Below are 12,817 nucleotides of genomic sequence, written 5' to 3'. Positions count from 1 at the left end.
ACAGTCCCCACTTGGAGTCCCAAAAAGATCCGAGAAGAAAACCCTAAGAATGCAAAATCCCTAAAGAACCACGGGCACCAATCTGGGGGCCAGGGCTGTGAAGTGAATTCTTCCCAAAAACCCGTTTGGCACTTAGCCCAGCAGCCCACAAACACGAGCATCGAGGCAGTGACTGGATTTCCCCTGGGCTCCACAGGTCATCCTAAAATGTATCCAAACGAGAAACAGGATGTGTTGTGAACTCACTTTCACCTATAACCTAGATATACACGAACCAAGAGGCAAGAGGCAAGAGGACGACATGTCATCCACCCACACCTTCTCCACAGCTGAAATGGAAATGTGCACAGAGCCATCTTTCCCCTAAATCGGACTGCTCCGCACCATGGCTAACCACAAAAGCACACAGGCCTCCCCGCTCCCTTAGAGAGGCTCCATTTGGCCATTTTACCAAAATGTTCAAGATAGACAAATTCTCAGATGAGCCGGCTAATGTGAACAGTGGTGGTGCCCTCCAGAACCCCCCTCTTCCCTCTCTGCTGGAATAACAGGCCTTCTAGGGGGGCCCGCATGGCTCCGGGCCTTTCTGCCTTCTTGTGGTTTTAAGGTTCTTTTCCCTCTGAGGCCTTAGCCCAGATATCTCCAAGTGCAGCACACTGCCTGCTCTCAGAAAACAACAAATAAATACCCTGCCATTGCTGCCAGTGCCTCCTTGTTCATTTTCTAGGGTAGGTAGCTTAGAAAAGCCACGGTGCCAGCATGGGTGGGGGCCTGGAAGACAGGGACACTAATAGGTGCCCTACTTGAGATGTAACCGAACACTGGGTGCCTCTGCCCATCGCCCTGCCTGTCTGGGTGAAAGGGAGATACCTTTACAGCATGCTGAGAACGATTAGAGGATCATCACTCCGGCCTTCCTGTGCTCGCCAACATTCCCCCTGGATGCCATCGTGTGCAAACGCTGTGTCTGACCTACAGCTGACTTCTGCCTGCAGGGCAGTGCACCCTCGCGTCCGAGTCACGTCCTGCCAACAGCACAGGGCCTCACAGGCGCAGAAAAGCAGACTGCAAGCCTCAGAAGGTGAGCCTTTGTTTCTCCGGTTCTTGGGGGGTAAGGGCTCTCACTTTTCCAACCCGTATGGTCTCTATTCTCACCCTAGAGTCTCCGAGTCAGCAGACTAAGGGAAGCACCACATGGCACAGCGTCAAGCAAGGAGCTGGCAGCTTTCCAGGGGATCTGAGATGTAGGCAGCCAAAACGGGGCATTCAGGTCTCCATGCTGCGGAGAAGAGGAGACTTACCCAGCTTTAGGGAACCTACATGACTCAGAATTCATGCCCAAAATGACAGGGCTCCCGCCTGGCTCACCTCACTTCGAATACAGATCGGATCAAAAGGCGCAAAGGGAGCGTGACTCCTGGCCCGCTGCCCCCGCCCATCACTGCCCATTACTATCAGGACTTGTGAGTCAGGAGAGCCCCGAGTGTCAACCCTGCACGGCACCATCAAGTGAGCTCATGTCATGGATTTTTAAAATCTCTCAGATCTCAAGTCAAAAGGACAACACATCAACTACAAAACACACCATGGCTCCGGTCCTTAAGATTTTCCATTTCCCAAAACCAGGTGTGCCAGCTCTGTGGCAGGGAGTTGGGCAGGAGCACACAAAGAGGCCCAAAGGAACGAGAACTCCTTCTGTCCCTTTGGGTGCCCGGCCTGGGATCACAAATCTACACACAAAAATACGCAGCTGGTCCATGTGGCTGAGTGAGGGGGCACTACAGTCTGGTTTGCTCTGGCAGGAGTCTGATTGGACGGTCAAGGATAGTCTGGGAAAGAAGACAACTAGAAGCAACAATGAATAAGGAAGGAACTAATGTGGACAAGTTTTCTTCCTTCGTCTGAACTCTTCAAAGCAGTCCAGAAAGGAGCTTAGCAAACTCCCACTCCCCTTTTTGTAAAAGCTGTATTACTAGTACATTTCTTTTTGCTCACTCTAGAGTGGATCTACTTAGCTGGGTATTCAACATTCGGCTGGAATAATACTAACTCTAAATTGTCTCTTGACCTGGGTTCTTCGTTAGAGTCCCGGCACTGGTCCCAACCACACCCACAGCAAGGCGGCCACCTGAGCCCTCCCTCTCTGGGGCCACAGTGGCCACACCTAGACCCACACTCCCACTGGGGGGACAAGGCGGCGTGCTAGGAAAACGGGCAACTTCTGAGACAAACAAGCTGCTCTTTGGGGTTGGATTTTTTTCATTGCAAGGCTGATTTCTATCTGTAGCCCATTTCTTCCAGGAAATACTTTACAGTCAGCATCTCATCTCTGGTTTCTACTTCCTCACATACAGGGGATGTGAGCGAAGCAGGATTACTGACCTCATTCTACAGATCAGTCTTCAGGGTTATATAGCCCATCAAAACCCACCGGAGAAGGTACGAGGCAGCCGAGAAGAAATCACAAACTTTCACTGTGTTTTCCAGGTGGAGTGCGGAGGAACACACCTCACAAGTTCCTTCTTCCTATCCACACCTGTTTTCATGGGGTCAGCGGAAGAGGCAGCTAACATTCTCTCCTCAAAAAGGGTCATTTTCCAGTCTTTTCGTGTAACGTGTACATACACAGCAAAACTCACGAATGCATTTTAAATCCCCAGCAAAACAGATACTTCCAAACAGATACTTCAGTCTCTTAACATCTACTAAAAATGAAGGCCCCCGCATGTCCCAAAGTAACAAATTTGGCTTTTTCCAACCCTTCTGCATAAACTTCCACTAAGAGCCATCTATTCCCCGCTCTTAAAACTGGAAATTCACCACCCCGCAGCAAACAGTGTCTGTTCTGTGGTCAGACAGACATGGGACCGCCTGTTAAACAAAAGCAGACTGAAGAATGGATGCTCCCTTTCAAGACTCGCCCCAGTCACAAATAATAAGCAACTGTACGAACAAGCAGATCCCTGAATAGGTTCGAATGCTTGAGTGCTGAGTAATAACGCCAGTTAGAGTCACTGTACAGTACTTCCAGGCTTAGGTTTTTTTCCTTTTCTTTCATCTCTGGAAACTTATTCAGAACCATACTAGCTATGCCCTCAAAACTTTACTGTAAGATGCAAAAGGCATTTATTATCCTGTAATTGCAGTTGGCTCGTCTCTCCTGCTGTTGAGGCGAGTATTCAATTAAAGTGAGAATAAGAGCTTTTCTGAGCACTGACTGAGTGACCCCAGTCCTGTGAGAAACGCAATGGGGTAGTGACAGGCGCACTTGCTGGGAGTCAGCCAACATGAGAGGCCTAGATTTTAGTTCAGGAAGGGCCATGAACTAGCCATGTGAACTTGAACAAGACGGTTAACATCTCTGGCCTCCGTATTCTCAACTGCACAATGTGGAGGATTACAAAGAGGAAGAATTTACATATTCCAACAGCCCTAAGAGACAGATCTGCTTATTAGCACTTCAGATGAGTTACAAGGTTCAAGATGAAGATGAACAAGTTCAAGAACCAGAATTCACTCTCAGTTCTGTCTACTCCAGCGCCTGTGTTCTTCCCCTAGAAGCACTCACAGTACGGCAATGACCAGACGCCTCTTCTCAGCAACTTACAATCCCCTGGAGGGAAATCACCTTCACAGATAAGAACTGAAGAACAACATCAAACAGAATAAAATAAGAATCAAAATCTTACATCACTGAGCACCCACCGCGCTCGCACCAGCAGGGCGACACATCCTTTTCAGGTCGTTCAGGAAATGAGATCGTTTTCCGTATGTCTGACTCCCACACAGCGAGGGAAAATACCCCCGAGGAGAACAAGGTCTGGTGAGCGTGCAGATCTACTGGATAGCTCTTTCCTGGCTTCACCGGGGCGTCCAGTACTTTTCAGAGGTCTCTCGTCCAGATGATGGAAATGTAGCCTTTGGAAACGTAACCTTATTTTATGCCAACCACTTTTGTCGGGGAGCTTTCCAAAGTGCATTACACTATTTCCTCACTTCCTAAATCTCATAATTTAAAGTTTGTCTTTAACTGGGATGTCATAATTAATGATCATAAATATCATCAGTCGTGGTGCGGTGCCGTCCACAGGGGTTGAACTCTCTCTATATGCATCATCGCAATGAAGCTATGCTTCCTGAATTCTGGTCGCTTTTTATCTATTTTCCTCTGCCACATAGTTAGAGGGACATGGCCCGAGGACAGAAGCCCTGATTCTGACTCTGGCTCAGGCACAATGAACAATGTGACCTCAGGCAGGCTATTTAAAAGCCAAGAGGTGGGCAAAGTGGGAAGGAAGGGGGATGGAGAGAGACGTTGCTTAGGGTGATGGGCGCACGAGGCAATGTGCAGATGATGCTTTGTTGAGGTGAACGCTTGAAACCTGTATGGTTTTTCGAACCAATGTCACCGCTATAAATTCCATTTAAAAAATAAATAAATAACATAAAAGCCACGGGACTCAGTTTCCTCGCCTGTTACATGAGAAATCTGGGTTATGCTTTCTTAATCCACTCTTATCACCTCCACAACACATCTCTCTTTCTGCTTCTCTATCTCTGCTCTGAAAACATACTTCATTACAGCTGTTCATTATAGAGATTTGTGAAGTAAAAGCCAAAAAATTCTCTCTTCATTCAAGTAAATTAAAACAAGGCCAGTATGGTCACACTATCAGGTGAATGGAAAAGAAAAAGAAATCATTCCTTTGATAGTGGGGGACAATCGGTCAACACGTGAATAGACTTCAAATAGATTCCTAGAAATCAGTTTTAAAGATGTACGTGAAAGACAGTTAAAACACCAACAACAACTTTGTGTTCGTGGATTGTTTACAGAGTTTTAAAGGAAAAAGAAAAGTTGTGGAAGAAGAGTCTGACCAGGGAGTGGCACAGGTGAGGTGTCTAGCCCCGAGACTGGACGGGATGGGATGAGGACAGCTTCAGCCTGTCACCCACTGAATGAAGGAGTACTTAGGCACGGGGGCGGGGGGGGGGGGGGGGAGGCAGAGAGGAAAAGGAAAGGTTTCTCAGAAAAACATGAAGGGCCCAAAATGAAGCCCACTGAAAGACAAAATATGCCTAGAGAACATCGGATTGGGATAAAAATGGAAGATCTGAACATTCGTTCCAAGGTAAGTGGTCCGCGGTGACCACCTGGCTATCCCTTGTATGACAGCAATGGATAGAACAGCCCGCTTTCAGAGGAGACCAGAGAGGGAACAAGAGTCAGGACTCCAGGAAACATCTCCCCGCAGCTCTACTCCTGCCTCTGCACTTGGCTCATGTGAAGGTCCACCATGGCCCCATCACTTAGTTTCCTCATTTTCTTCATACAAACGGCTGTACTTCAGACCAGTGTCGTGGAAAATGCTTTGGAATTACAGTCCCACGATGGAGATTCTGGCCGTGCGGATGCCAGGTACAGCCTGGGAGATCTCAGGCCAATCCGTGGCTTAACTGCCCTGGGCTTTAGATTCCTCATTTGTAAAATGAGGAGAGAAAAAATGCGTCCCTCAGAGAGCTGTTAAGAGTAAATGAGATAATATAATAAAACACTTAACGCAAGGACCATTCACTAAATGATGGGGGTGATGATGATGATGAAGGAGGGGGAAAAGAAGGAACTGTAGAAACCACTAAAATGGTACACAAACACCTTTAATTGCCTACAATTTATAAAACTCCAAAACACCTTTAATTGCCTATAATTTATAGAGCTCCAAAAACGCAAGAGTTCTACATTTCCCATAACCCTGGTCCACAGGATGAGTGAGCTGAAATGCTCATCTGGAAGGCCACACCTAACACACAGGCTAATGTCTTCCTTAGTCAGCCCCCCTTCCCTGCCCATGCTCCGAAAATTCCACATCGTTTAGACAAAGACCAGGCTGAATTGCATATTTTCACAACCTAGGAAGGGTTATCAAGCAAATAACATATCTGTGGTAATATTTCGACATTGAAGAAACAGTTTGAAACACACAGTAGCACTGGTTTCTAACCCATGATAACACAAGTCGTTTCTGCCTATACCCTGAGATGCCCTAGTAGGCAACATTTTCTTAGTTTGGTTCCTATATGTTCAAAAAGCAATAAAACTGTGTCTGTTTGGTAACAGGCTATGATTCTAACTTTTCACTAACTTAGCCTGGTGTTTTTCCTCCCCAAATACTAGGTTTGGCAGTGAACAGTCGTTAAGCTGGGCCCCTTTTGGCGTGGGAACCCTGAGTACTCTCACACTCATTCTATTCAACAAAAACACACAGCGATTGGATTCTTACACACATCTAACAACAAATACAGCAGCGAAGGACTCTGCCAGAAAACAAACTCCACTGTTCTTCCTAAAGTAGCATTCACAGAAAAAAATATGTCATCTGTGTACCCCACACCCTAGGGGGCTTCATTGGACACAGATTCACTCAGCTGGGAGATCACACCGAAGAGCAACTTGGGAAAATCGGTAATAAAATGCAACTGCTCTCCAAGTTGAGTCTGAGTCCCAACAACCCCTTGCTCCCTTGCCCCTAACCTTCCTCAGTGTAAATACAGCTCAACTCAGATTTACAGACTTCGGTCTATTTCTACCTTTCCTGGTGCCCCCTTTTGGGGTATTTTGGGGTATAGGTATTGACTTGCCTATGCGAAGGAGGTGAGCTACTTCCCTAGGACCGGCCGCCATGTTTTTATTTGCCTGATACTGTTTGTAACAGGGAGCTCATCACACATAAACTGAGGTGCAAGTTTGGCTGCCCCTGGATAAAAGAGCCTCTGGTCCACTCAAGGATTTTTCAGTTCTGATAAGAGGCGCAGTGCCCTCAGCTCAGAGCAGCAGTACCAGTCCCTCACACGCTGTAAAAAGCAATGTTGCATCCCGCCCATCCCATCTTTGGGTATATATATCCAAAGAACTCAACACGGGATCTCAAAGAGATTTGCGCACCCTTGTCCACCACAGCTTCATTCACAACAGCCACGAGCAGGGAGTAAACCAGTGTCCATCAACAGATGAATGGATAAAAAAATGTGGCATCTCCTCAAAATTTGAATATTGTGCAGCCTTAAAAAAAAAAAAAAAAGGAAGTCCTGTCTCATGCTATAACATTGATGAGCCTCAAGGATATTATGCTAAGTAAAATAAAAATAATGTATGGTTCCCCTCATATCAAGTATCTAAAGTAGTCAAAATCATAGAAACAGAAAAGGAAAAAGGTGGTTACCAACGGCTGGGAGGAAAAGAGGGGAAATTAATGTTTGCTGGGTATAGAATTTCAGTGTTGCAAGATGACAAAGTTCTGGAGATCTGTTGCACAACAATGTGACTATACTTAACACCACTGAACTGTACACTTAAAATGGTTAAGGGGGTAAATTTAACGTTATGTGTTTGGTACCATAACAAAAAAAATTATTGCTGCAAATGGTGCATCAATACAAGTCCATCGAGCCGTTCTTCCCTCAGCCCCTACTCCTACTCCTTCCTCTCCTCACATCTAACAACATACCCTCTCGGCCGGCCCAATGTTCCCCCCACACACCATCTTCCATGCCCTCCGCGCCCTCATACCAGCTGGCTTGTGATTAAAATGAACCAAGCTAGGAAGTGCCAGAGAGGGTGCGACCTATTGTATCGAATTTCCTTGGCCTTTTATAGGGCTGAGAACCAGGAGGCCGGTGTGGCTCTAAACCTGGCTCGGTCGGCAATCAGCTGAAGCAAACCATTCAGCCCTCTGGACCTCCTCTCTACAAAAATAGGGCGTTGGCCCAGGTGATCCCTAAGGTCTTTCAGCTCTGAAAGTTCCCTGATTCGACTGACAAGAAACTGGGGGAAACAGAGCCTGCTATACTGAACCTTCTAACGTTATTCCTAAGTCCCTTTGCTGCATCTTTGACTCAAGTCCTTTTATTTTGGTCTCTCTGTTTAGACACCAAAATAGTCTTAAAAATTTTTATCAAAATAATAAAACATGATCATTATACCAAAATTCCACTGGTGATTCTTTTTGGACAGACACCCAGGGAGTGCTGCAAGTGTCCTATTTAAATATTTCATGCAAACTAGTAGGTGAAGGTGTTAAGTCACCCTCAGGTGCACAGGGACAGGCAGCGGAAAGGGCAATGACCTCGTCCCATGCCTTTCTTCAAATCAGCAAACATTACTGAGAAACATTTCTGTGCCCCGTGCCAAGATAGGTACTAGGACACAAAGTTAATCACAACTAAACTCAAGGAGCTCAGAGTCCAACAGGGGAAACCCAGGGAGTCTCCCCGTTAGCAGCAAAATAAAAAGAGATTTCCTCAGCTAAGAAAACCAACCAGTACAGAGGGCAAGGAAGGGGGGGACCAGGGAAGTTATATGATTAGGTTTTGTTTTCTGGACAGCCCTTACCGACGAAAGAGCCGTGCCAAGCCTCCTGGAGGACTGTGTCTACTGGGCCATAACCACTTTCCGCTGCAACTTGGCTGAACTTAAAACTGAACAGGTGACTTGAAGGTGAAGGCTGATGATGGAAAAGACAGCCTCTTCCTTCCTCCTGTGACCAGCACACTCAATCCTGGGGCGGGGGGCAGGGGGGCGGTGAATCATTGCACTTCTTATGTAGTTAGTTGTCACTGTTCTTACGTTTAAACAACCCCAAATGGTCAGAAATTTAAGCATTTAACTTCTCTTGAAGAGAGAGCCGCTACACATGCGGGCAGCCCAATGCTGAGAGAGTGGGGCTCGGTGATAGTTTTTGGTGACCTTGAGCTGGTCAGCCTGTCTTCTCCTGTGAAACCTGGGTCTGATATTAACTCCCCGAGGTGACGATCACATGCTTAGAAAGCACAAAAGGAATATAAACGCCAGCATCGGGCATTCATTGGCCACCAGCACCACAGAGTAGCACTGCTTACAAAGGGGCCACTGAGTGACTCAGAAACTTTCACCTTGGAAATTCCACCTAAATGGTATACTTCTCTTTTCTAGTAGAACAGACACTGCTCACAAGTAAACAAAGTCCTTCCCTCTGTGTCTGCCCCTGGTCAGGCCGCTCTGTGCTCCATCACCCCAGCGGCTGAGGGACTGCCTACCTGCTGGCCAGCTGCTTGTAAGGCAGGAGAGAGAGCAAGTGAGGAAAGTTTCAGCGGGGAGGAGCGAGGGGAAATCTCCCCACATACACAGACCTTCCCTGTCACATGTCTCCAGCACATCTGATTCATCAGTTCATCCTTGAAAGCTTCTGACATCCACTCTCCACTCCACAGAAAAGTTTTTGTGTGCCCGACTCTAGTAGCAGCCCCCGGACTTGCTTGTGGGTTACCAGCAAACATCTTATTATGCACTGTACCACATCCCAAAGACTAAATGAAACACTGCGCACATCGCCAGAACATTTTCAGATGACCTGGAATAATCCCGCTCCTTCATCTCCAGCGCTTGTTATTGGAACATTGTGAATTAAACAAACTCCTCGGAAAAATACACTTCACATACGTGCGCCGACACAGATTCACAGTCTAGGAAGTCAGTAAGTCTGTATACTTGTTCCATAAAGAACAATCCAAAAAAAAAAAAAGAGAGAGATACTTCTGTTACTAGTGAAGAACATTAAATTTATTTTAATTACACAGAAATACAATTAGGAAAAGGGGAACCTAAAAATAACTCAGAGGGTAAGCAATGAGGAAAGAAATGATATGCAAACTAGGGCTGCAATTTTTTATGTCACATTTAAGAAAGTGTTTTGTCTGGATTTGTGATCGGTTCTGAATGTGTGGGTACGGGATGGGGCCGCCGCACTCTTTTCCCACTAAAATACAGTGAAATGAGCCACTTGGTAGGACTCGGGCCTTCAGCACACGAACATGAGCCCATCACAACAGTGGGAAGGATAGTCTCTTTAGAAGAAGTATCAAGAAAAGTCACGGAAAGGATTTTTTTTTTTTCTGTTTCACCCTAAAGCCCATCGTTAGCCCAAGTTTTTTCGATGTCAGATTTACTGGCCCCCTAAATACAATTTACGGGATTTAATATCCTATTATTTAGTTGCCTGTGTTTGTACTATGAAGCGTCAAATAAATTAGATTAACCGTAAGGTAAGATTTCCCTGAACTTGATGAGGAGTCTAATTTACAGAGCAAAAGAAACTGGTTTCAAAGTATCCAAGTACCCTAACTTCTTTATTCTCACACCCCCGCTCCATCACAGAAGTACTGCTACCCCCAGAGATGTACAAACACAGAAGCCTGAAAGTTCCACTGGGCATTTTTTGTGAGGCAAAAAACGAAGAAACCCAACCCACCTTTTCAGTCCACATTAGCCCTACTTCAAATCCATGAAAATCTTTCCTGATAAGAAACACTACAATCTGAATATAAGTAGGAAAACCTAGTAAGCCGATATGATAAAATACTGTGTTTCCTCTAAACAGATCCTAGTGGGAAAGCTGTGTTCAAACAGGAAAGGTTCTTCTAATTCCCCACAGATGAAGAACACGGGTTATTTGTTCATTGTTTCTGCAGTGTCCACTCAATGAACGCACACTAAATGGGCCAAACCAAAAACCAAACAAACTTCAGCAGCTTCAGGCTCTCACAGAAGCAGAAGGCTTTTCCACCTGGGTGCTGATGGAACCGTGAAATAAATAAAGAATAAAGTGCACAAGAAATGCAGCCACGGGAAAAATAACTGGGGGAGAGGGGCACATCATTCTGACTCCCCCGGGGTGGCAAACTTTCCAACAACTTCTGAGAAGCAACAAACCACAGCACCACCAGCCTGGATAGATCGGCAGACGGACAGATGCGCACACACACAACTACCTGTAAGTGTTTGCAAATGTCCACTCTCCTGCATGGACAGTACAGCAAAACATGGCCAGAAAGCCCGGAGATTTCTACTCTCCCGTATCCTCTCCTCTCCGCACTGTCAAACACGGAAGGTCATTCCGCTTCACTTAGAGAATTCCCTCTCTCCCTGCATCACAGGGAGAGTTTTCTACTTTGGGACGGCTCAACTTTCATATGCATCGAAGCAAAATAACCACTCAGCAACTTTATTCACCTTGGTTTCAAAAAAAAAAAGAAAAGAAAAGAAAAAGAAAGAAAAACATTCATTGTGCAATGCCCAGGAAAAGCTGACACCAGGGCTGTCTCTCCGACAAGCGCTTGCAATTACCATCCGAGGAGAAGGGGGGTAAATCCTGTCTGATCAGACCCAGGGAGCCCTTTAAAAAAATAAATAAATAAATTATTCCATCCCTATAAGGGGCTGGAGACATTATTATTATTATTTCTTTTTTTTTGCTAAGGAGACCACCCTCGGGAACAAAAGTTACATGTCGGTCACATGTTGGGAGTAGGAGTAGGGAGCAGGTTTTAGTTTTTCGGGGTTTTTGTAAGCGCACTAATTACGGGGGTGTTTTCCAGTTGGAGACCACTCGGGCTCCTCCTGACCAACTGTGACGGGCATCATCTCATTGTCAAAAAGAAAGGGGGTGGGCTGGGGGCGAGGGAGCCTCCAGGGGGCTCGGCGCGGGGGAGGGGGACGAGTAGCAAGGTTACACGAAAGGGTACCGCAGCCGCCGCCGCGAGCCGCAGCTCCTGCCCGGGCGCCCCGAACCATAGAGTGCGAGCAGAGCGGCTGCAACAGCCCCCTCGGAAGCGCCCGGCACCGCCGCCCGGGGCCGGTGCGGCGCCGGGGTTCGGGTCCCGCAGAGGGAGGGGGAGACGATCTTTACCTTAATGCTACACTGAGCAGGAGTCTCAGACATGTCTCACAGCGAGAGAGATCAGGAAGTTCTCAGTTTTTTTCCACTTTCCTTTCCTCTCCCCAACCCAGAAACGCTCCACGGCCAGCCGGACGCGGTCATTTAAGAAGTTTCTTCCAGCATCTCTCCCGGCAGCCGCCCCGGGGGGTCCTGCGAGCGCGCGGGGCGGGCGGGGCGGCCGGCGGAGTGGGCGCGCGGGGCGGCGGGGGCGTGGGAGCCGGGCCGAGCGCGGCGGCGGGGTCTGCAGGTCACGGCGCGGCGGCGCGGCGACCCGGGGCGCAGCCCGGCCGGCCTCCCGCTCTCTCCTCCCACCCGCGGCCGGCGCCCCCGCCCCCCGCCTCCCGCCGCTTGCCCTCGCTCGCTCGCTCGCTCTCTCTCTCTCGAATGTTTTCCTTCCTGGAAGAGAGAAACTGAAAGGCAGAACTGAGAAAGCTCTCTGCTCATTGATCTGGAGAGTTTCAGGGCAGAAACTGACGCGGATTCCCAGCACTGCGCTCGGTCTCTTAAAGGAGCCACCAGGAAATAAAAGCTCGGGTTACAGCCAGGCATCGGGGAAATAAAAGCCGGCCGGGGGGAGGGGCGCGGCGGGCGGAGGAAGCCCGGGGAGCGGGGACTCGCGGGGCCGGGCCGCGGGCGAGGCGGGCGGCGCTCCCAGCCCACCCACCGCCGCGCGGCCCCGGCGCGGGCGCCCGCCCTCCCCGCCGCGCCCCTCCGCCGGCCCGGGAGCCGGGCTTCCCAGGCTGAGCCCAGCCATCGCCTCGCTCCAGGAAGACGCGGTTGAAAAAAACGTTACACCGGGGCCCCGGAAACGACAAAGCAGGTTTATTAAACGGCCCCCACCTTCCCCGGCTCCGTCTCTTTGCTACCTTCACGTGCACAAGGTGCCCCCCGCCCCCGAACGCAGAGGCGCGGGAGGAACTCGGTTTAGGAAGGGGCATTCCGGGAAGGACGCGGATCCGAGGGAGGAAATAAGACAATAGCCTTTGTTCTGCTCGGCGGCCGCGGCCTCTTTAAGAGAATCCACCAGGAAATGGGAGCTCGGGTTACAGCCTGCGCACCGGGAGCTG

At 48.5% G+C, this 12,817-nt stretch overlaps 1 protein-coding gene across 2 annotated transcripts in view; it reads right to left on the bottom strand.

Moving 5' to 3' along the window:
• ETV6 (ETS variant transcription factor 6) overlaps positions 1-12,249 on the bottom strand; it is a 224,339-nt gene extending 212,090 nt beyond the window's left edge. The window contains exon 1 of one of the 2 annotated variants that reach the window (XM_059682210.1): positions 11,721-12,249. Coding sequence is in view for 1 of the 2 variants with exons in the window: in XM_059682206.1 (XP_059538189.1) it covers positions 11,721-11,753 (33 nt within the window). In the remaining variant the exon portion in view is untranslated. The remainder of the gene's footprint in view (positions 1-11,720) is intronic. The other variant, XM_059682206.1, reaches the window with a different exon arrangement.
• Positions 12,250-12,817: the final 568 nt, after the last annotated feature.

Source organism: Myotis daubentonii, chromosome 2 (genome assembly GCF_963259705.1).
Source record: "Myotis daubentonii chromosome 2, mMyoDau2.1, whole genome shotgun sequence".
NCBI classification, from domain to species: Eukaryota; Metazoa; Chordata; class Mammalia; order Chiroptera; family Vespertilionidae; genus Myotis; species Myotis daubentonii.
The sequence above is the reverse complement of the archived record's forward strand: the minus strand, read 5'-3'. Positions and strand labels throughout refer to the sequence as shown.